Below are 25,382 nucleotides of genomic sequence, written 5' to 3'. Positions count from 1 at the left end.
TATACTTCTACATCTGTTGTCCCATTCTTGAATAAATTGGTATGAATCCGTTAGTGCTGTCCATTCGTTATTGTAGAATTGTTGCCAGAATATTAATGGATCTATTTTACCTCTCGTGGTATAAGTTAGTCTTTCTTGTTTCTGGTGTAGATTTTTTATACGCCATTGAAGGGACAGGTTTGCTTTGTAGTGGTCGGACCATGATGTGGCTGTCCATTTTATATCTGTTGGCACAAGATTTAGGTCTGAGGAGAATTTGTATGTAATGATGTCTAGTGTGTGTCCTTTAGTGTGGGTTGACTGCATATTTGGCCAGTGAAGGTTCCACAATCGGAAGAAATCCTTACATTCACATACGTTTCAGGAGTTAGGATCTTCAAGGTGAAGGTTGATATCCCCTACTATAAGAAGGTTGGAGGTAGAGACATATGTGTTCGATATAAAGTCCATAAAGTGTATTTGACAATCCTGCCAGTTGCCTGGTGGTCTGTAAAACAGGACTACATTTAGGTGGTCTTGCAGGGTTGGATGATTGATTCTAACTGAGGCAATTTCAAGTTGGGGAAGTATGGATTCGGCTGTAGTTGTAACGGTATGAGATCTGAAGCATTAAATGTCGCGGAAATTTTGGAAGCATCCTTAGAATATTCAGAAAGAGCTATTCTGTTGATTTAATTTGTATTTGAGCAGGACTTAAATGCAGTAATAAGGTCGTTTTTAGGAACTCACAATCTCTCTTCTGTGGTAGGAGGATATGGATTTATCTGGATATGATTAAGTCCATTCAGGAACATAAAAAATTGTTTTTGGCTTTGAAACAGGATGTATTAGCTTTAGGTGCTTCTTTTTTGTTGACATATTTCTGCAAATGTTTAGTTTAAATATCTTGGGATAAAGTATACTTTCTTCCTCCTTGAACATTTTGAAGACTTTCATTGACTTAAGATCACAACTAGAGAATCTTGATAATAGGTTGAATAATGTAAAGTGCAGAGGATTTACATGTTAAGTTGTACCTTTGTTTCTTTTTCCTTTTATTTTTTATAACTCCTATTTTTCTGTTCCAGCCCCTTTAACGTTTGTGGTCTAAGAAGGACGATTGAATACTTTTTCCCTTTTATTTTTGAAATATGTAAATTTTCCTTAAAATATTAGTTCTGTATTTCCTTAAGAATAAATGCTTGTTTAATTTGCTTAAATGATAAAGAATTTTTTAATGCAATTTGTTTCCATCTTCCTTTCTATCTTATAAAACTACTGTATTTTTCTGAAATACTCGTGCAAACTAGATAGTAGGTCTACATTCTTCTAATTGACTGCTATAGTTGTGCGGGCTGCCAAGAGTACGAAGGTTTACTAAGTCAGCATCATGAACATATGGTCTTTGGGAAGCTTACACTCTGTAATATCTGGTTTAATACTAAATACCTACTGCCAAAACACTTGCACCCATGGACAGTCCTACCACATGTGTTTGAAAGAACACTTGTCTAGCCACCCTTGAGCATGTTATGTAAATCTGAAATAGAATCCTACACTCTGAATGCAAATGTGTTTATGCAGATGGAAGTTATCCTAACATTGCCTCAGATCTCACCCCACAGGAATTCCATCAAGGTCCCTTTTTCATTTGTACTAATAGAAGTATTTCGTTTGCACACTGTACTAAGCCAGGCACTAATAAAATGTAGAAATCAAACCTTTACTTTCTTTTGACCACCAAATAATTTCTTTTTAACTTGTGAAGGAGCTGAAGAAAATTAGTTTTATGAATTTGGAAGAAATGTTGATGACACATCCAAGTTAAAAGAAGGATCAACACTTCCAGCAAACTGTTTCTGTGTCTACTCCTAGAAGTGATAATAAAGACAATTATCCTTGTGGGGCCAAGGGTTACTGCCTAGCAAAACATCATTGAACTCTAACAACCAGTGGGAAACTATGTATTCTCACACATGGGTAATGCAATCTCACATTTTCCAGTCTGGAGCTTTTATGTTCAGGTCCTTTTTTTCCCCTTCCCTTTATTGTGTTAGTTTTCTATTTTTCCTGCTTTTATGTTTCCTTTGTTTTCTGCATCAGGCCGTTTTTAGGCCTTGACATCGGCCAAGTTCTCCAATTCTTTCTTTCTGGTTCCTTGCCCCTTTTTGTGGCACCATTGCTTCATTTTGATTTGGCTGTGGAGTTTTTTCCTTCCATGTCCACTCAAGTTCCCAGTGGCTTCAAGTTCTGTACCCATTCTTGGTGTCTTAAGTGCCTAGGGCTTGATCATAATCCTTCTAACTGTGTCCTGTGTCTTCGTATGAAGAAAAGGACTCATTTGGCCAGAGAGGCTCAGCGGGAACAAATTTTTGGAACCCAATCCGAATCATCAGTATAGGGGAGCATCAGTACAATATGGCTGCTAGACCTGTGGACACCGGGAGCAGTTGTGTGTCAAGTGGGTCTCCACCTGCCTCAACGCCGACAGCTGTGCAGGGCCCCTGGGATTGGCCTGCTTCGGATCTGAGCCCAAGAAGACGTGAAGATTCAAAGTCATCCTCTTCGGCACCAAGGAGCCTTGATAACTGGCTTTGAGTGAAGGCCGAGAAGCATCGGCATCAATCCCCCTCAATGCATGGTGCCAGAAGCTCCGGGGTGCCGAGGTAATCAGCAACCGAGAAGCATAGGCACGGGAGGGCTGCTCCCTCTCCATACAAGAGGTGCCAGTGTGGAGGTCTCTGAGCAGACAGCACTAGCCTCCTGCCTCGACTCCAACAGTTCTGCAATCTGTCTATGAACCAACATCACAGCCTTTCCTGGTGTCGGCCCTCGATGAGCACATCCGGGCCTTGCTTCCTCAACTGCTGGCTGGCTTCCTTCGTAGTCATCAGGGCTGCTTGCACCTACCATGCCTCCTGTTGCAGCACAGCTTGGCCCTCAGCCTCAATTGCGGCCTTCTACATCTGTGTCATGTGTGGCCCCAGTGTTGACTGCCATCCAGACAGGTACCCCCTCAACGTCGATGGAGCCAACAATTTTGATGCCCCTCTCGAGGACATTGTTCTTCTACGTTGAGGCAGCCTCGGTCTCAGCCCTCCCATGAGGAGGTTTTGACTGACACAGCTCATGTGAGTCTGAGGAGGATCCATGGTACTTCTCGGTGGATGAGTTCTATGGCATCCCCTCCGACCTCACCCTCCACAGGAAAGGTGAAAGTCTCCTGAGAGCCTTTCCTTTCCCTTGTTTGTCAAGAAAATGGCAGCAGCCATTCCATTTCCTTTGGAGGTGGAGGACGAGCCCAAGGCCAAGATGTTCGAGGTCCTGGACTACGAGTGTCCTCCTAGAGAGGCTGTGACTGTACCGCTGCATGAGATCCTGCAGGATGTTCTTGTATGGAGCTGGGAGTCTCCTCTGTTTGTCCCAGTACTGCCCAAGAAGATCGATACCATGTACCGGATTCACAGCACCCCTGGATTTGATAACCTCAGTTGCCTCATCACTCCCTTGTGGTTGAATCCACCCTCAAAAGGGCAAAGAGTTCTAGGGACTGTGATTCGGCGCCCCCAGGCAAAGAAGCTAGAACCTTGGACTCTTTTGAAAGGAAGATGTTTCAGGCATTTATGCTCGTGTACAATCATACCAGCTCTTCACAAATGTTTACTTACGGGATTTGTTGGATTTGGCTGATTCTCTCCCTCCGGAGCAGGCCAAGTCACTTCACAAGTTGGCCAGGCAGCAGAAGGTGTGTGGTAAGTTCATGTCCAGGGGTGCTTACGATACTTTTGATGTGATATCCAGGATATCTGCCCAAGGTAAAACGATGTGCAAACTCTCATGGCTGCATGTCTCTGACTTAGAACTTGCGTTTCATCAGAGGTTGGTGGATGCCCTGTGCCAGGGGGATAATCTTTTTGGAGAGAAGGTTGAAGAGGTCACTGACCAAATCAAGAAACATACTGATACTGTCTCTTCTGTCTACCGCTGGGCACCTTCTGCATTTGCCTCCTCCTCTAGGAGAATTTTTGGCAAGTCAAGAAGGGGAACCTATTACTTGCAGAGGCGTAGGTACACCATCTTCTCTTACCTGCCTTCTCAGGCTCAGCCCCAGCGTGCTCGCTCATGTCAGCATCGTTCGCCTGAGACCCCTACTGCTCCCCAGTCAAAGCAAGGGATGAGCTTTTGCCTGGCTCTAGTGGAGCATAGCCACTGTCCCAGTGACCTTGCAGGATGACTTACTGGTCAGAGGAGGCTGAATTATTTTCATGAAAGGTGGCTCCTTCTAACCTTCAATTGATGGTTCTTCAAATAGTCCGGCTACGATATGCCCTCTATTGGCATCAGAAACCTCCAAATTGCCCACTGAGAGCTCATTCCTTCAGCTCTCAACACAAGCAGGTACTTACTTGCACAGGAAATTTCAGTCCTCCTGAAGGCTCATGTGGTCAAGCCTGTTCCACCAGGGGAGGATGGGCGGGGATTCTATTCCAGGTACTTCCTTGTACAAAAGAAGACAGGGGGGATGTGTCCCATCATAGTCCTAAGGGCCCAGAACAAATTCCTGGTTAAAGAAAAGTTCAGAATGGTTTCCCTTGACACCCTTCTCAGCATGATTCAGGAACACAATTGACTATGCTCTCTGGACTTAAAGGATGCATATATGGACATCCTGATACTTCCAGCCCACCGGAAGTATCTACGTTTTTTGTTGGGAGCACAGCACTTCCAGTACTGCGTGTTGCCATTTGGCCTCGTGTCAGCTCCAAGGGTATTTACCAAATGTCTAGCAGTAGTCACAGCATCACTCTGCAGACTGGGAGTCCATGTGTTCCCTTATCACAGTGATTGGATGGTGAAGAACATGTGTGAAGACGGTGCGTGGGAGTCTATGTGGAGGACTATTCAGGTGTTTGAGCTACTAGAGTTCATTTTAAACTATCCCAAGTCCCTTCTACACCCTGCCCTACAGTTGGAGTTCATTGAAGCCCTGCTCAATACGCAGAAGGTTCAAGCCTTCCTCCCGGGGCCAAGAGTGCAAGAGTGGACACTCTAATCGCACTGGCTTCTCAGGTTTGCACCCCTTAGCAGGTCACAGCTCGGCAGATGTTGAGGTTGTTGGAACACATGCAGGCTCGTTTTCGAAAGAGAAGGATGCCCATCTTTCGACACATATAGGAAGGTGGGCGTCCTTCTCACAGGGTCGCCCAAATTGGCATAATCGAAAGCCGATTTTGGGCATCCCCAACTGCTTTCCGTAAATGTGAGCCCTCCAAAACCCACCACAAGACCCACTGTACCCACATCTAGGTGCCCCCTTCACCCGTAAGGGGTAGTGGTGTACAGTTGTGGGTAGTGGGTTTTGGGGGGGGGGGCTCAGCACACAAGGTAAGGGAGCTATGTACATGGGAGCAATTTATGAAGTCCACTTCAGTGCCCCCTAGGGTGCTCGGTTGGTGTCCTGGCATGTCAGGGAGACCAGTGCACTATGAATGCTGGCTCCTCCCACGACCAAAGGGCTTGCATTTGGTCGTTTTTGAGATGGGTGTCCTTGGATTCCATTATGGCCGAAAATCAGAAATGACCAAGTCTAGGGACGACCATCTCTAAGGATGACCTAAATGTCAAGATTTGGGCGTCCCCGACCGTATTATTGAAACGAAAGATGGACATCCATCATTTTGATAATACGGGTTTCCTGCCCCACCACCAGGACGTTTTGCAAGGACGTCCTCAGCAAAACTTGGGTGTCCCTTTCGATTATGCCCCTCCACTTATCCACATTTTGTGATGCTCATGACACATTTTCACATGAGAACTACTACTACTACTTATCATTTCTATAGCGCTACAAGGCATACGCAGTGCTGTACACCATACATAAAAGACAGTCCCTGCGCAAAGAGCTTACAGTCTAAATAAGACAGGTAACAGACAGAACAACTAAGAGGTAAAGGAATTAAAGAGGACGGGATGAAAGGTACAGGGCAAGTGAGCAGTGGTTAGGAGTCAAAAGCAGTGTCAAAGAGGTGGGCTTTTAGCTTGGACTTGAAAACGGCCAAAGACGGGGTTAGACGTACATGCTCGGGAAGTCTATTCCAGGCGTAAGGTGCAGTGAGATAAAAGTAACGGAGTCTGGAATTAGCAGTAGAGGAGAAGGGGACAGACGAGAGATTTGTCAACAGAACAGAGAACTGCTCAGTAAACCCTAGCTTCTGAGTGGTATCAGGTCACAGGGAACCTGTAAGATGTCATCCGAGTGTCCCCGAAGCGGACTCGCTCCCTGTTGTGGTGGACCATTTGATCCAATTTGACTGTGGGACTCCCATTCCAAATTCTTCAACCACAGAAAGTGCTGATGACTGCGGAGTCCATGTAGACAGGCTTCACACTCAAGGTGCTTTGTTCGCCCAGGAAACAGATCTCCAGATCAATCTCCTGGAGCTTTGGGCTATTTGGAACGCTGTAAAGTCTTTCAGAGATCAGCTGTTTCACCAAACTGTACTCATTCAAACGGACAATCAGGTTGCCATGTATTACACCAACAGGCACTGGGGGGGCACCAGATCATGCCCACTGTGTCAAGAGGCTGTTTGGCGTTTGTCTGTCTGGCATGGAATGCCTCTTCGTGCCACTTATCTGGTGGGCAAAAACAACAGCCTGGCTGACAGACTGAGCAGGATCATGCGTTCCCACAAGTGGTCTCTCAACATGAGCTTTGCCCCCAAAATTTTCTGAGCATGGGGCACCCCTTTTGCCACTCAAATCAATCACAAGGTCCTGTTCCAGTCTCCAGGCCCACGACAGACTAGCATCAGATGCCTTCCTCCAGTAGGGGACAGGACTTGTGTATGGGTATCCTCCCATACCTCTTGTGGGAAAGACTTCGTTGAAACTCAAGCAAGACTGCAGGATGATGGTCCTGATCGCTTCTTACTTGCCTCAACAGATTTGGTTCCCTCTTCTTCTGGATTTATCTTCCATGGAACTGTGGAGATTGCAGTGTTTTCCAACCCTCCAACCCTTCCAGTCTCTGGCCCTCACAGCCTGAATGTTGAGAGCCTAGAATTTGCTTCCTTTGGTGTGTCAGAGAGTGTCTCCCGAGTCTTACTGGCTTCCAAGAAAGATTCCACCAAAAGGTGTTACTCTTTCAAATGGAGGAGGTTTGCCGTCTGATGTGAAGGCAAGGCACTGTATCCCATTTCATGTCTTACGCACACCCTGCACCTCTGAGTCTGGTCTCAAAACCAACTCCACAAGGATTCACCTCTGTGCAGTTAGTGCTTACCATCAACGTGTAGATGGTAAGCCTATCTCTGGACAGCCTCTTGTTCTCTTCATGAGAGGTTTGCTCTTGTCAACCCCCCTGTCAGACCTCTGCCAGTGTCATGGGACCTGAACGTTGTTCTCACCCAGCTGATGGAAGCTCCTTTCGAGCCACTGGATTCTGTTACCTGAAGTACTTGATTGTTTTGGTGGCTGTTATTTCAGCTTGCAGGGTCAGTGAACTTCAGGCCGTATTGGTGGATGCACCTTACATTAAGTTTCATCACAACAGAGTAGTCCTCCACACACACCCTAAGTTCCTGCCTAAGGTGGTATTGGAGTTCCATCTGAACCAGTCAGTTTGTTTTGCTAACATTCTTTCCCTGACCTCATGCCCATCCTGACTAGAGCGCCTTGCACACCTTGGACTGAAAGCGAGCAGTGGCCTTTTACTTGGAGCAGACTAAGCACCACAGACAGTCAACCCATCTTTTTGTTTCTTTTAATCCCAACAGAATGGGGGTTGCCATCAGGAAACGCACAATCTCTAATTGGCTGGCAGATTGCATTTCTTTCACTTGTGCCCAGGCTGGGCTGACCCTGGAGGGTCACGTCAAGGCTCACGATGTCAGAGCCATGGCTGCATCGGTAGTCCAATTGTGGTCAGCCTCCAAGGCTGCAACTTGTTCTTCGGTCCACACATTCACATCGCACTACTGCCTTGAGCAGGATACCCGATGCGACAATCGGTTTGGACAGACAGTATTGCAGAATCTGTATGGGGTCTAGAATCCAAATCCACCACCCTAGACCTGTTTTCTTCTGTTCCAGGCTGCACTCTGACATGGTTGTATATGGTTCAGGTTGGTCTCTGTTATGTTCAGGCCTTTGCGAGGCCCATTTGACAGTGGTTGTTGTTTTTCTGTGAGCCTGGTAGCTAGGGATTCCCCATGTGTGAGAATACATAGGCCGACTTGTCCTCTGAGAAAGCGAAGATACTTGCCTATAGCATGTATTCTCCGAGGACAGCAGGCCTTATATTCTCACAACCCTCCCATCACCCCTTTGGAGTTTTCTCCTCTTTTGTCTTTTGGTCAGCTATACTATAGTATTGTACTGCGGTAACCGCACTCCTGCGGCGGGCAGGAAAGCACTTGCTCCGGGTGTCTTGCGCTCCACAGAGCTCTTTTCAGCTTGTCATAACTCTGGATTGGGCAACGCGGGATTGCTTTACCCATATTTGAGAATATAAGGCCTGCTGTCCTCTGAGAATACCTACTACAGGTAAGTATCTTTGCTTTATCATATATCTACACCAAAGGAGATTGCTTGGGCCGCTTCTTCAGCTTATTAAAAATTACACTCCAAACCTGAAACACCTGATCTAACATAGAATGAGCTTATAGGTTTGTCCTCTGTTGACCTAAATTTCATCAGCCTAGTTTCTTAGTTCTACCTGATTTTGGTCCAGATTGGCTCCGTTCTAGTTTGCTGCCTGCCATTCGTAACTATTAGACCTGAAAATACCATTTAGAATTTTGTGGGAACAGCCCATCTACCTCCCAAGGAATGAAAACCATAGTCAGGAACACACTAGGGCACCCTCTGTTCACAAAGATTGTGATGATCCTGTTCAGATCTCTAAAGAAACAATCAGATACCAAACAAGGCTGCAATGAGAACGAAAAAATTAGTCTTGGAGTGTGTTCACTTTTATAACGTTAGTTCTGGTCAGCATTGAGGTAATAGAGTAAACAATGGAAGATAAAGATCGACGTGGTCGGGAGGCAAGATGGCGTCTGAGTGAGACGTTAAGGAAGTAGCTCCGGTCCCAGCTCCTATCTTTTGTACGAGAAATATATTTCCTAACTCTAATGCCCAAAAGGAGAGGAAGACGACGCGCCAGCCCCGCGACGCCAGTCTTACCGGTTGCTGGAACGATGGATCGATTCCTTACCCCGGGTGGAATATCGGGAGCTACCTCGCTGTTGCAGAGTTTGGGGAGAGGGTTGCCAGCTCTGCAACTTGAGCTTGAAACATCACTTAGCCCCGAGCAGAGAGCACCACCTCCTATGCCGGCAGGAAACCCGAGGACGGACCAGGAAACCCCAGAGGAAGAATCTACGGGGCTTCTTGGCACGGGTGCCGACTCGAGAGAAACGCCGACTTCCCCCGCAATGGAGAGTGCGGGTGTAGTAGGAGGATATCCTAATCTTGGGGAAGATCGTGGATCACACCAGAGACAGACAGGGGAAACTTCCACTACAGACCTGGGCCTACTAAGTAAGTCCTTTTTGCCTAAAAAACCTATAGTGATATCCTTAGAAAACATATGGGAAGCTCTGGTTGGTCTTGAAGCTTCCTTTTCGCAGAAGTTTTTACTTCTGAATCAACAACATGATTCTGAATTAGAGAAAATAAAAATGATGGACAATACAATGATAAAAATTGGAAAAGAAGTAGAAAAGAACTCACAATTAATACAAAACACTCAAAAGATACAAGCTGAGCTTATTAAAGAAAATCTTTTTCTACATAATAAAATTGAAATTTTAGAAAATGCTCAACGGTCTAATACCCTTAGATTGACAAATTTTCCAAAGCAATTGTCAATCTCACCATTAATAACTTTTCGGAAGTATCTTACAGAGATACTAAAAATCCCAGAAGGATCACACCCTCCAATTTCAAAAATATATTACATTCAACCCTTTTTTAAGAAACAAGTACAAGAAAATGGAGAAAGACCTGATCAACACTCAGTGAATTTAGACTTGAATTTAACACAAATATTACAAGACGATAAAATAGGAATGACAACTGCTACTCTTAAAGTTGTTTTTATTTTACAACCGGATCGAGACTGGGTACTAAAACAATATTTTCTAAATAAAGACCAACTTTTCCTTGATTGTAAAATAAGAGTTTACCCAGATATATCCAGAACAACTCAGAAGAAAAGACAAGAGTTCTTGAAACTGCGTTCGAAGGCAGTTCAACTAGGTGCATTATTCTGGTTGAACTTTCCCTGCAAATGTGTTTTAAAACTTAATGCTGTTAAATATGTTTTCTTTGAATCAAAACAATTAAATTCTTTTCTGGAAACTAAACTGGCTGCTCTGCTGGTGACACAGCCAAGCATGGTAATAACATCGACTCCGTAATAGTATGTATATCCGGTTACTCTCCTCAGATGTCTATTTTTTTTTCTTTAAGTGATAGATGTTGTTAATCTACCTTAAATATTTGATTTCCTGAGTATTGTGAATTGCCTCCAATTGTTGGACTAAAGATGAGTAATAGTTCATTCCTTAAGAGAAGATAAAGTTTAATTTAATTATTTTTCCTTTATGATGTATTTTGACTTAAAATCATCTTTTCGATTTTCAAATGATATGTTGTAATATATTTGAAAAACTTAATAAACAAATTGAAAATAAAAGGAAAAAAAAAAAAAAAAAAAAAAAAAAAAAAAAAAAAAAAAAAAGATCGACGTGGTCCATCCAGTCTGCTCAAAAAATCAATAGTTCTTTAATGTTGCACAGAGAGGTTTCCATCTACCCACATCTTCCCTAAAACACTCCAATGGTGAGTAATTCAGACCATACATCTCCTTTAATTGACCTAGTACTGTTACTCCTGGATATTTGATTTCCTTATAATGTCAGCCATTTCATCTGTTAGGTTGAAAGGCATCACTTAATAAGTGAGCATGATTTGTTAATGTTTTGGAGGAAATTGAAGACCTATTTAGTTAGTTTAGCTTTTGGTGCTGATGGTGTGTGTGAGTGGCTAAGAGGGTGGTTTGAGTTGCAGTTGGGAGGGTTTGGGATGGATGGACATTTTTTTAAGTGTGAATTTTGTTTTGGTATATGTTTTGTATGTTTTTGTATTTCTTATATTGCTATGTAATCCACTTTGAAACATAGTGAATGGCAGAATGTAAACATTTTAAATAAATAAGGACACCAAAAGTAATGGTTCATTCAAAAAACAAGGGTCAGGAAAACTAACTTTGTCAAAATGGGGGAATACCATCTGGAGGAAGCAGAGAAGCAGTTAAATCTAAACAAGAGATTTTAAAGGCACCAAAACCTTTTGTTAAGAAAGTAGATAAAAAGAAAAAGAGGTCATTATGGTTTTCAAAAGAAGTAGCAGAAAAGATAAGAAAAAAAAGGTTAGGCATAAAGTACAAAAAACTGCAACAATAGCTGGAAAAGCAGTCAGTAAAGCAAAGATGCAAATGGAAGAAAAAAAAATAGCCAATATAGTAAAAATAAGGGGCAAGACTTTTTTTTATGTATATATGCGTTAGTGACAAGGGAAGTCCAGAAGTGGCATTGTGAGGAAGGGGAGGAATATGTGGAAGCTGATGCTGATAAAGCAGAATTGCTTAACAAATATTTCTATGTTCACAGATGAAGGGCCAAGAGTAGGACCACAGAAAATTAACAGAAATAGGAGTGGAAGTGATTTTCAGAAGACCGTGAGGAATTAGCCAACTTAAAAGTTGATAGGTTGAGGGGGCAGACAAGATATATATTGAAGGAACTTGGCAAAGTTCTGATGGCTCCATTGGGTGACTTTCGTTGCTTTTGAATAATATTTTATCTGCTCCTAAAGTAGTCTCCAAACAAAGCTTCTGCTGACACTATACAAATGTTTTGTTTACTCTCTAAATTTGCTATGCAAGGAAATAACATATGAGTTGCACTGTTTCTATTTCTTTTCTTTTGAAACTGGAAACTGGCTCCATTGACCTGCTTTTGTGAGTGCAGTTCTTGAATTAGAAAGGTAGTAACTTTGGTGAGTGTGATTTTTTTTTTTTTTTGGTGAGCACTTTTCCCTTCTATGAGAGGAATGTTCAGGATTTCAATTTTTTATCTGATGAACATCAGTTTTCCAAGCTTGTGGAGAATGTGTTTATGGTGAGCTACTCCACATGACTAAATGATTGTCACTGCATGTTAATAATGGCCACTTTCATAGGTGTAACTTTGTGAAGATCTATGAATGCATTTGTAGAATATTCCACTGATTAGTTTTACATGGGAAATATATTCCACTGTGCTGTTGTCCTAGATATGTGCTGGTCAATATTCAGCCGGCCAGGGTCAGCATTTTTTTAAACAGTGACTGTCACTGGTTAAATTATTCCCAGATATTCAGTTCTGGGCCATGTCCGGCCACTGGCACTGAATATCCAGCATTACACCACACTAAACTCCAACTTTTATATGCAAATTTCTCTTTATTATAAATACTTCACCGTTATTGTTAATAAAACAGATTCAAACATAAATACTTATGCCTTATACCAGCTATTAACTTTAAACATTAAACCACTCATTCATCACCTTTCAACCACCACTTACCCTATATACTAGTTATCTAAAATATCTTTAGAAGTTTAAATATCAAACCATTATACATGAAAAAAGTCCTGCTTCATAACATTGATGAGGCAGACAGTTCATGGTACTCAATCATGTCCACTGCTGTAATATGCTGTAAAACCGTCAACTACGTCCACTGTGTGGCCTTTTATTAGTCAATCTTCAGCAGCTGATTACATTGCTTCTCGTTGGCACGTAGGAACTATTGCACACAGAAATTATCAGCACTGCTGTTTACAAACCGCCACATTATCCTGTGGCTTTCATTGTATAGGTTTCACAAGTATTGTGTAAATGGGCAAACCCACCGCAGGGTGGTTACAAACAGCTCGATTCCCCTAATTGTCCCTGTGGTGTTCACCAGGGTTTATGCGAGTCCAGACTGATATTTAGCTGAGGCCCGCATGAGACAGGAAATACGGGCCCCAGCTGAATATCGGCCAGGACCCATATACATTTTTTAAAAACCCACAGGTTTGATAACCCCAGCACCAATTCCCGTACCCCTCCCAAATAAAATAGAAAGCGTCTCCTCCCCCTTTACCACCATAGGCGTCCCCCCAGGCCTGCCTGGAGATGTCCCTGATGGTCTGGGGGAAAATCAAGCAGGAGCAATGCCTACTTGCTCCTGCCTGGCACCGTCTCCTCTTGAAAATGGCTGCCACAACCTCTAGCAGCAGCCTCACAGTATTTGAAGTACTGTGAGTCTGCCACTAGAGGTCATGGCAGCCGTTTTCAAGAGGAGATGAGCCAGATAGGCTCAGGGGGCACTACAGAGGTAAGGGGGGAGCTGGGGCAGCTTTCTATTTTCTTCGAGGATCGGGGGGGGGGGCCCCCACAAGATCTGAGGTGAGTTTAACTGAGCACTTACTTGATAGACCAGGAGCCTGGTTAAACTTTGTGCATAAAGTTAGAACAGCCTTTTTTCTATCCTAACTGTATGTGCTCGCCTAGCCGGTTAGCAGTCTGAATATCTTCGCTAACCAGATAGGGCAGTGGCCCTGCCCAATCTCTGCCCCTGACCCACCTCTAACCTCACCGATTAGAGGTTGCTCGTTTAGCGGCAGTATTCAGCGGCACTGTCTGGTTAAGTGCCACTGAATATTGCTGGTTAGTCTGAAGCAAGTGATTTAAATGGCCAAGAGCCTCTCCTGGCTATTTAAATTGCTTTGATTATCGAGCCTGATATATATATATATATATATATATATAGATAGATAGATAGATAGATAGATAGATATGGTGATTCATATTCAGTACTGCTGTTGTGACCCCTGTTGACCTGTGATCTTCAGTGTTTCTCCCTCTTTTTATAATTCAGCCCTTCTACAGATGATGGCAGCTGCAGAGGCTGGACGTGATGTTGTATATTTCACCTTTGGGGATAGTGAGTTAATGAGAGAGATTTACAACATGCATACATTTCTCACAGAGAGGGGCCAAACTATTGGTAAGGAAATGCAATTTTTTTTCACTTTGAAATATAAGGATCTCATAGATATCAAATCTAGCAATTCCTGTACCCTTCTAATGCTTTGTTTGGAATGAATCATATTTTGAACTGAATATATTTTGATTCACAGAGTTAATAATAGAAAAAAAATAAAAATTTTGCTTTTTGTCCTGCTGAAGCAAAAGTAACCTGGAAGTGACTGAATAGGTATTTCACCTCCAAAGGCATTTTTGAGTTGGAGTTTCTTCCTCTTGCTCTGGGCCTTCAGCTCAGTCGGAACCAGAATTGGGAACTTGGCTCCATGAGCCTTTGTTGGTACTTTCAAGACTCCTTCCAGAAATCTGCAATCATGGACTTGAACCTAGCAACTAGTTGTCATCCTTAAGCAATGACCATGGCACCCTCAACTCCCAGGTGCTGGGAATATTGCTTCTATATCATCCCCATTCAATTCGGGGAGTGAAAAACCCAACTAGGAGATCAAACCGCCACTGGGTCTTGTGAATTTTGCAAGCTGTGTTATTTCTGGAAAAATAATGCAAGCTCAAAGCTGACATTATTTTTCCAACCTGGGAGCATCAGGCCACTAACACTAGTTGCCTGGTGCTTCTGGGGAGCATTCTTAAAGGGGCCAACAAGGGAACAGTGGAGGTGGCTCCCTGCCCCTCCTCTCCCCCCCCCCCCCCCCCCCAAGATAACCACAAACCATCCACATCCTGTAGTAGCCCCACCCCCAGCCTACCTTAAGACATCCATAGTGGTCTTGGGTAGACCAATTAGGAGCATTACCCATCGCTCCTGTCCATACAGCACCTGGTTCAAAATGGAGGCTGCTGTCTCTAGCAGGAGTCATGCAGTACTACTTCTAGAGATCAGGCTGCCATAGAAGGGAAATATGGCTGCCTAACCTCTAGCAATAGAGGTTGTGGCCTCCATTTAGAATCTGGCACTGGCATGGGCAGGATTGACTGAGGATCATTTGTGCCTGGCCTGCCTTGCCCTGGGGAGTAGGGGAGCCAATTCCAGTTATACTTACACTGGTCCCTTTAATAAATGCTCCCCAGGGTCATCAGGCCATGCATTGGCATTTCGATGCTCCCAGGAGTGGAACAATGTAGCTTGCAAAGTATATCACAAGTTGCAGTATTCCTGTACCATGGTGCCACAGGTTAATGAGTCCTGCAGTAATATAATCTAATCTAATTTACATAGGAACATAAGAATTGCAATACCAAATCAGACCAAAGAACCATCTAAGCCAGTATTCTGCTTCCAACAGTGGCCAATCCAGGTTATAAGTACCTGGCAGAATCCCAAAGAGTAGCAAGATTCCATGTCTGCTTTAATAATTTATGGACTTTCTTCCAGGAACTTGTCCAAACCTTTTTTAAAACCAGACATTCTAGCTGCTTCTACCATATCCTCTGGCAGCAAGTACCAGAGCTTAACTAGTGGTTGAATGAAAACACATTTTTCCCATTTATTTAAACATTTTTACCATGTGACTTCATGGAGTGTCCCCTAGTCCTTGTACTTTTTGAAAGAGTAAATGATTGATTCACATTTACCTGTATTACTCCACTTAGGATTTTGTCGACCTCTGTGTTCTCCGAGGACAAGCAGGCTGCTTGTTCTCACTGATGGGTGACGTCCACAGCAGCCCCTTGAATCGGAGATCTTCACTAGCAAAAGCATTTGCTAGCCCTCGCGCACGCATGCACACTGCGCATGCACGACCGTCTTCCCGCCCGAACGCGCTCATGTTCGTCAGTCCTCTTTTTTCCGCGGCTCAGGATGGCTGTTTTTTCGGTCGGTCTGTGCCCTGAGGAGACCCTCGCGCCTTTCGCCGCGTTCTTCCGTTCGGAAGCCTTGCGTCATGTTGTTTGAGTAAAAAAAAAAAAGCCTTATTTTCGAGTTTTTTTCCCGTTAAGTTTCCTTTCGCTTTCGGAAGCCCGAATTTTGACTTCGCCGGCGTGATTTTTCCTCCCATGTCATCGAAGCCTCCCAGCAGCTTCAAAAAGTGCACCCAGTGCAGCCGGGTTATCTGGCTCACTGATAGGCACGTTTCGTGCCTTCAGTGTCTGGGGGCTGGGCATCGTCCTCAGGCCTGCAATCTGTGTCTTCTGTTGAAGAAGAGAACTCAGGTAGCGAGCTTGGCCCAGTGGAACGCTTTGTTCGGGGCCTCACCCAGTGTATCGACATCTACAGTGTCGAGGTCATCGGCTGGTGCATTGATGTCTGCGGTACCGAGGTCATCGACCGGTGCTTCAACGTCTACAGTACCGGGATCATCGTTGGTACTGATGTCGTCGGAGGGTGCCTTTACTTCAGGAGCGCAGGTGAGGGCTGTCCATTCCCCTGCTGGTGGCGGTGAGCCCTTGAGTAGGTCTCCGCCTGCCTCCAGGGCTCCTGCGGTACAGCCCCCCCCCCCCCCCCCCCCCCCCCCGGGATTGACCTTCTTCAGACCCGGCCCTAAGGAGGCGTTTGGATTTGACGTCCTCCTCTTCGGTATTGGGAAGTTCCGGTGACATTCTTCACGTGAAGGCGAAGAAGCATCGGCACCGGTCACCTTCCAGACGTGGTACCGAGAGCTCTGGATTGCCGAGGGAATTGACACCCACTAAGCATCGATGCCGGGAGGACCGCTCACCCTCCATTCAGGAGGTGTCGATGCACTCTACTCTGGACAGCCCGGTACCACCTCCGCGTCCCGGACAGATTCTGAGATCGTCGCCGGTGCCGGACTCCCTGCCTTCCTCGACAGCCGCTCTGAACGAGAGCCTCCGGGCCATTCTTCTGGGGATCCGTCGAGTGAGGCGATGGCTGGCCCTTTGCCCGTGGTGAGGTTTCCAATACCGGTACCGCTTGTGGTACCTACATCGGCTGCCTCCCAGGCGGACTCCCTGACGACATCGATGAAGGGAGCTTCATCGCCGCCGGTACGGGAGTCTTCTTCTCGAAAGCTGAAATGTTTGAGCTTTTGGACTATCCTTTGCCATCTAAGGAATCGTCCACAGTACCCCTGCATCATGTCTTCAAGAAGTCATTGCTGGCAAACTGGGCGAAGCCGCTAACTAATCCCCACATTCCCAAGAAGATGGAGTCCAGATCCATGGGGACCCAGAGTTGATGCGGACTCAGGTGCCTCACGACTCTGGAGTTGTGGATCTGGCCCTTAAGAAGGTCAAGAGTTCTAGGGAGCATGCTTCGGCACCCCCGGGCAGAGACTCTAAAACCTTGGATTCTTTTGGGAGGAAGGCCTACCATTCTTCAATGCTCATCTCCAAAATCCAATCCTACCAGCTCTACACGAGCATTCATATGCGGAATAATGTGCGGCAGTTGGCGGACTTGGTGGATAAGCCCCCTTCTGAGCAAGCCAAGCTTTTTCAGAAGGTGGTCAGGCAGCTGAAGGCGTGTCGTAAATTCCTGGCCAGGGATGTTTACGATACTTTTGATGTCGCGTCCAGGGCCGCTGCTGAAGGTGTGGTGATGCGCAGACTCTCATGGCTGTGTGCCTTCGACCTGGAGAATAGACTTCAGCAGCGGATTGCGGATTCTTCTTGCTGGGGGGATAATATTTTTGGAGAAAAGGTCGAACAGGTGGTGGTAGAGCAGCTACACCAGCGGGACACCGCTTTCGACAAATTCTCCCGCCGGACACCTTCAGCTTCTACCTCAACTGGTACACGTTTTTATGGAGGAAGGAGGACTGTTCCCTATTCGAGTAAGCGTAGGTACAATCCTCCCTCTCGCCAGCCTGCTGCCCAGGCAAAACCCCAGCACGCTCGTTCCCGTCAATAGCGTGCGACCCAGCAGGCCCCTGCGGCTCCCCAACAAAAGCCAGGGACAGGCTTTTGACTGGCTCCAGCAGAGCATAGCCGAAATCAAAGTGTCTGTGCCGGACGATCTACCGGTCGGGGGGAGGTTAAAATTTTTTTTACCAAAGGTGGCCTCTCATAACCTCCGACCAGTGGGTTCTTCAAATAGTCTGGTTGGGATACTCCCTCAATTTGATCACAAAGCCTCCAAGTTCCCCACCGGGAGCTCAGTCCTTCAGCTTCCAGGACAAGCAGGTACTTGCAGAGGAACTCTCCGCCCTTCTCAGCGCCAATGCGGTCGAGCCCGTGCCACCAGGGAAGAAGGGCTGGGATTCTATTCCAGGTACTTCCTTGTGGAAAAGAAAACAGGGGGGATGCATCCCATCCTAGACCTAAGGGCCCTGAACAAATATCTGGTCCGAGAAAAGTTCAGGATGCTTTCCCTGGGCACCCTTGTTCCCATGATTCAGGCGAACGATTGGCTATGCACTCTGGACTTAAAGGATGCTTACACTCACATCCCGATACTGCCAGCTCACAGTATCTTCGATTCCGCCTGGGAACACGGCACTTTCAGTACTGTGTGCTACCCTTTGGTCTTGCCTCCGCGCCCAGGGTATTCACCAAATGCATGGCTGTCGTAGCGGCATCTCTACGCAGACTGGGAGTGCACATGTTCCCTTATCTCGATGATTGGCTGGTGAAGAACGCCTCCGAGGCAGAAGCGCTACAGTCCATGCAGATGACTATTCGACTCCTGGAGCTGCTAGGGTTTGTGATAAATTATCCAAAGTCCCACCTTCTTCCAGTTCAGAAACTCGAATTCATAGGAGCTCTGCTGAACTCTCAGACGGCTCGTGCCTACCTTCCGGAAGCGAGGGCCGACAATCTTCTGTCTCTCGTTTCCTGGGTACGGGCGTCTCAGCAGATCACAGCTGGGGAGATGTTGAGGTTGCTCGGCCATATGGCCTCCACAGTGCATATGACTCCAATGGCTCCCCTTCACATGAGATCAGCTCAATGGAACCTAGCTTCCCAGTGGTACCAGGCCGCTGGGGATCTAGAGGATGTAGTCCTGCTGTCCACGAGTTTTCTTCAATCCCTGCATTGGTGGACAATTTGGTCCAATCTGACTCTGGGACATCCCTTCCAAATTCCTCAGCCACAAAGAGTGCTGACCATGGATGCGTCTTTCCTGGGGTGGGGAGCTCATGTCGATGGGCTTCACACCCAAGGGAGTTGGTCCCTCCAGGAACAAGGTCTACAGATCAATCTCCTGGAGTTGCGAGCAGTCTGGAACGCTCTAAAGGCTTTCAAGGATCGGCTGTCCAAACAAATTATTCAAATTCAGACAGACAATCAGGTTGTCATGTATTACATCAACAAGCAGTGGGGGCACCGGATCTCACCCTCTGTGTCAGGAGGCCGTCAGAATGTGGCTTTGGGCTCGCCGGTACAGCATGTTTCTTCAGGCCACATATCTGGCAGGCATAAACAACAGTCTGGCCGACAGGTTGAGCAGGATTATGCAACCTCACGAGTGGTCGCTCAGTTCGAGTGGTACGCCAGATCTTCCAAGCGTGGGGCACCCCCTTGGTGAATCTTTTTGCTACTCGAGCCAATCACAAAGTCCCTCAGTTCTGTTCCAGACTTCAGGCCCATGGCAGACTAGCATCGGATGCCTTTCTCCTGCATTGGGGAGAGGGCCTCCTGTATGCTTATCCTCCCATACCTTTGGTGGGGAAGACTTTGTTGAAACTCAAGCAAGATCAAGGCACCATGGTCCTGATCGCTCCCTTTTGGCCGCGTCAGATCTGGTTCCCTCTCCTTCTGGCGTTGTCCTCTGAAGTGTTTTCCGACCCTCATTACGCAGAGCAAGGGTGCGCTTCTGCATTCCAACCTCCGGTCCCTGGCTCTCATGGCCTGGATGCTGAGAGCGTAGATTTTGCCTCCTTGGGTCTCTCAGAGGGTGTCTCCCAAGTCTTGATTGCTTCCAGGAAAGATTCCACAACAAAAAGAGTTACTTCTTTCTATGGCGGAGATTTGCCGTCTGGTGTGACAGCAAGGCCCCAGATCCTCGCTCGTGTCCTACACAGACCCTGCTTGAATACCTTCTGCACTTGTCGGAGTCTGGTCTTAAAACCAATTCTGTAAGGGTTCATCTTAGTGCTATTAGTGCACACCATTACCGTGTGGAAGGTAAGCCGATTTCTGGACAGCCTTTAGTGGTTTGCTTCATGAGAGGTTTGCTTTTGTCAAAGCCCCCCATCAAACCTCCTACAGTGTCATGGGATCTCAATGTTGTTTTCACCCAGCTGATGAAACCTCCTTTTGAGCCACTGGATTCCTGCCATCTGAAGTACTTGACCTGGAAGGTCATTTTCTTGGTGGCAGTCATTTCAGCTCGTAGAGTCAGTGAGCTTCAAGCCGTGGTAGCTCATGCTCCTTATACCAAATTTCATCATAACAGAGTAGTCCTCCGCACTCACCCTAAGTTCTTGCCGAAGGTGGTGTCGGAGTTCCATCTGAACCAGTCAATTGTCTTGCCAACATTCTTTCCCCGTCCGCATACCCGCCCTGCTGAACGTCAACTGCACAAATTGGACTGCAAGCAAGCGTTGGCCTTCTATCTGGAGCGGACACAGCCCCACAGACAGTCTGCCCAAATGTTTGTTTCTTTTGATCCCAACAGAAGGGGAGTGGCTGTCGGGAAACGCACCATCTCCAATTGGCTAGCAGATTGCATTTCCTTCACTTACGCCCAGGCTGGGCTGACCCTTGAGGGTCATGTCATGGCTCATAGTGTCAGAGCCATGGCAGTGTCAGTGGCCCACTTGAAGTCAGCCACTATCGAAGAGATTTGCAAGGCTGCGACGTGGTCATCTGTCCACACATTCACATCGCATTACTGCCTACAGCAGGATACCAGACGCGACAGTCGGTTCGGGCGGTCGGTGCTACAGAATCTGTTTGGGGTTTAGAATCCAACTGTACTCCCCTAGGCCCTTTTTTATTCTGTTCCAGGCTGCACTCTCAGTTAGTTGGTTTAGTTTAGGTCAATCTCAGTTATGTCCTCGCCGTTGCGAGGCCCAATTGACCAATGTTTATTGTTTTGAGTGAACCAGGGGGCTAGGGATACCCCATCAGTGAGAACAAGCAGCCTGCTTGTCCTCGGAGAAAGCGAAAGCTACATACCTGTAGAAGGTATTCTCCGAGGACAGCAGGCTGATTGTTCTCATCAACCCGCCCGCCTCCCCTTTGGAGTTGTGTCTTCCCTTATCTTTGTCTTTGCTATGTACTGGACTGACGAACACGAGCGCGTTCGGGCGGGAAGACGGTCACGCATGCGCAGTGTGCGCGCGCATGCGAGGGCTAACAAACACTTTTGCTAATGAAGATCTCTGATTCAAGGGGCTGCCGTGGACGTCACCCATCAGATAGAACAATCTGCCTGCTGTCCTCGGAGAATACCTTCTACAGGTATGTAGCTTTCGCTATGTCCCCCTCATCTGTCTTTTCTCCAAGCTGAAGAGTCCTATCCTCTTAAGCCTTTTCTCATATGAGAGGAGTCCATCCCCTTAATCATTTTGGTCGCCCTTCTTTGAACCTTTTCTGATTCCACTGTTTTTAAAGACTCTGTGACCAGAATTGCTCACAATACTGAAGGTGAGGTTGCACCGTGGAGCAATAAAGAACCATTATAATATTCTTTGTCTCATTTTCTACTCCTTTCCCAACAGTTCCTAACATTCTGTCTGCTTTTTTGGGCACTGCCAACAGACTTACAGCTCACCAAGGGCCTCTTTTTCTAAACCGAGCTAGCAATTCCTGCGCGGCAAATGCGACGCAGCCCATTCGTTTTGAATGGGTTGCAGCACATTTGCCACACCAAGAAGCACTAGTGCAGTTTAGTAAAAGAGTTCCCAAATCCCTTAGAGGGTTCAAAGAGGGCAACAAAGTAATAAAGAAGGTAGCAAGTAACTAGGAAATAGCATAACGAATCAAAAAATGTCACACAAACCAAGCACTCAAATACTATTAAATAAATAAGATTAGTAACTTTCTCCCTTAATAATGTGCTAGTTTTTATTTTACATGTTTCTATGCATTTATTTTCTCTATCTCTTCTTTTCTAAGCGGATATTTACAGATTGTTGCTACGGTACTACACTGAAATATGTAAAGACTGTCCTTCTCAAAGGCCTGATGACAAGCTGTACCATTTCATTTACAACACCATTGAATCCTACTCCAGTTCCACAGATGAGGAAGATGACCTCGGAGACTAGGAAAATGATAGCTTCAATTTGGGGTGCTATTCCTGTGAAATGGCATAGCAGTAGAAATGTATGCAACACTGCACACTTAGTGCGGTATGCTATGCCAATATAGCGTCATATTTTCCCAGAGGCTGGACTTTCTGCCCTTCAAAACAGCATTCACCTAAAATAAACCTTTTTTAGCTTTTAGCTTATACTTTATTTTTTACATTTCTTCAGGAAATTGTAAAGCTTTCTTTCTCAGTTAAAAGGTGTGCAATCTGCATAGCATGTCTGTAAAGAAGAAATTCTTCCAAATACATTTATTGATTGAGCCCTCTCCATTCCCTCACATTTTAATTCTTGTACAGTAAGGCCTTCTTTAAATGAACACTGTAAGAATACTTTTTATAATAAATTGAAATATTTGACAATAGAACAGGACCTTTAAATAAATGTAAGCAAGTTGTAAGAAAATTGTGCAATGCTAAAAATTCCTATTGCATGAATTTTAGGTGTAGTAATCTAATTCTTACCGTGTACATTAGAATTCCCTGAAACAGAAATTTGCATATTGAGTAATTTGTTTTGCCAAGCTTATGTGCCATCTTTGTATGTGCAAAATATACAGAAACCAGCAACAGAATACAATAATATCATACCTACAAAAGAGTTTTCTGATTATGGCCAAAGGACACCATACAAGATTGAAAAACAATATTCAAACCACAAATTTTAAATATTTATAAGCGATGTGGTAGCTTACAGTAATCAAGGGGCTTGCCTGCCCTCTCTGAATAGTAGCATTATTTTGAACTTTATATTGCTCTCATTCCATTCCTTTGACACATGCTTGAACTTACCACTAATAAATGTAAGTGTAAAATCACACTGTGTGTATGGCGTGTTGTGGCAATTAATTGAAAAGAGTCCAAATGACAGTTCCCAAAATCAAAACCATGCAAATAAATAATCCAAAATCAAATGTCCACTTATCTTCAAAAATTCAAATAATAATCCCAGTAAAGTCTCTGTCCATGCTGCAGGATTCTACAGAGCTCCATTTTGGATGACCACCTTCCTCAGGAACTCCCTAGCCAATACTCTTGTCACGATGACAGAGGTCATTGAAACATAGCTGGTAAAATGGCGGCACTGAGAAGAGAACACCAACCCCATAAACCAGATATACCTAGAAACATTAAACAAACTTTATGTAGATACACAAAACTCACACAATGGTATTCCATTCAATGAGTTTGTTCATTACTTTAGGCTGGACTGTTTGGAGTTCGAAAATCCAAAATTGTTCCCTCAACTGCAAACAAAATCTGCAGTCCGCAGCATTGGTTTTAATCTGTTCAATAATTACCCATTTTAATTCAGAAAACATATGATTTGCTGCAGCACAATGTAACACCATAGGAGCATTCAATATCTGATTGTTGATACAGCTTCTGTGTTCTATCAGTTGTGTTCTTGCTACTCATATGGTTGTCCCACATAAGCTGTCCCACAGGGACAAGTAATCACATGGATCCTGATTGAAAACCTTATATAACGATTGGATTATTTATTTATTTGTATGGTTGTGATCTTGGGAATTGTCACTTGCACTCTGATTTATTGTCACAGTACTCCATACAGACAGTGTAATTTTACATTTACATTTATTAGTGGTAAGTTCAAGGATGTGTCAATGGAGCGGAATGAGAGCAGTATTATAGCTGTATCGTTCAAAACAATGCTCTTATTCAGAGAAGGCAGGCAAGCCCCTTGATTACTGAGAGCTACCACATCACTTATAAATATTTAAAATGTGTGGTTTGAATATTGTTTTTCAATCTGGGGATGGCCTTTGGCCATAATCAGAAAACTCTTGTGTTGGTATCTTTGTATGTACAGATAGCTTATGCATACCTATTGTATATTTGTGTGTATGTAAATGTAAGGGTTATATGTGATTTGCATTTGATTTATACGTGGTGTGATCATGCAAAGTAGTTGGTCAGAAATATTACACATGAGCGAAAGATGTGTATACAGCTGGGACACAATCAAGAAGGGAAAAATTCCACAGATGGAAGTAGAGAGGCAAAAATGGAACTGGCAGGTTGTAGTTTTATTGCTGTTATCACAAATTTGTGACCTTCAGAAATTGATAAGTGTCCCTTTGACACTAAGGACGTGCATAAATGATCCTAATCTTCCTACTAGATGTTGGACCTCTGTCACTGGCATAATGCGCTGAAACACAGCCATGTCAGATCGGTATTTCAATAATCCCACATTTTTCTTCTTGGCTGATTCTGCTTTTTGCCTCTCTGTACAGCAGGGACTATGAAAAAAAATAAAACAAAACCCACCAACAACAACAAACCAAAAAAAACAGGTAGGCATTCTTTTCAAGGGAGCTAGACTAGGGTAGTCCAGGCATATCTATAGTTGCCACCACTCACTAGATATCACATTTGTAGTTTAAAATGTTTGATATTATGTTATCAGCCAAAGAAAAGAATATAAAGTTCTTTTTCATTGTCATGAGATGTCATTGGTATTTAAAGTGTTTTGAAGTTATTCATTTTTAGTTGTTCCTATGACCATGATCGCACTGCTGTTCTCATGACCTTTATCAAAAGAGAATATTGACATTCTGGTTCGGATAAGAAAAAAAACATAACAGATTCAAGGAGACTTCTACAACATAGGTGACTTTAATGAAAAGTGTATCACTTCTATTGTAGATCTGCTGATTACCTCTCCTGAACGTATAAGAAATTAGGATAAAAAGGAAGAAGAGATTTGGAGATAGATCCAAAACAAATAACTGATATTTGTATAAACAGACTATCACTGAGCTTACAATGTGTCCTCTTGTTAATAACCTTTCCTAACTCCCAAATGATAATGATCAAGTAGAAGTAAATAGATCATCGATGCATCCATTTGAAATTGGTCTTTTGAAGTTTAGTGTATCTGAGCATGGTTGTATTTACTGTGCTAGCCAGTTACCCCCCTGTTTATTAAGCCACACGCTAATGCTGACACAGCCCATTCACTTTGAATGGGCTGTGTTGGAATTGCCGCGCGGCTTAGTGAACAGGGGGGTTAATGATTTAGCATTTAGCTCACACTTTTTTCCAGTGATAGCTCAACATAAATTGCATTCAATTACAGTAGGTATTTTCCTGTCCCCAGAGTTTTTACAGTT

General features: G+C 44.7%; 1 protein-coding gene across 3 annotated transcripts in view; it reads left to right on the top strand.

Annotated features, from left to right (window-relative positions):
• PARG (poly(ADP-ribose) glycohydrolase) overlaps window positions 1-25,209 on the top strand; it is a 496,940-nt gene extending 471,731 nt beyond the window's left edge. For 2 of the 3 annotated variants that reach the window (XM_030203289.1, XM_030203288.1), the window contains exons 16-17: window positions 13,960-14,088; window positions 22,050-25,201. In XM_030203289.1, coding sequence (XP_030059149.1) covers window positions 13,960-14,088; window positions 22,050-22,201 — 281 coding nt within the window. In that variant the 3' untranslated portion in view covers window positions 22,202-25,201. Of the gene's footprint in view, window positions 1-13,959; window positions 14,089-22,049 lie in introns of all 3 variants that reach the window. The other variant, XM_030203287.1, reaches the window with a different exon arrangement.
• The last annotated feature ends 173 nt before the right edge of the window (window positions 25,210-25,382 follow it).

This window comes from Microcaecilia unicolor, chromosome 5 (assembly GCF_901765095.1).
Source record: "Microcaecilia unicolor chromosome 5, aMicUni1.1, whole genome shotgun sequence".
NCBI classification, from domain to species: Eukaryota; Metazoa; Chordata; class Amphibia; order Gymnophiona; family Siphonopidae; genus Microcaecilia; species Microcaecilia unicolor.
This window is presented reverse-complemented; position numbering and strand designations above follow the sequence as displayed.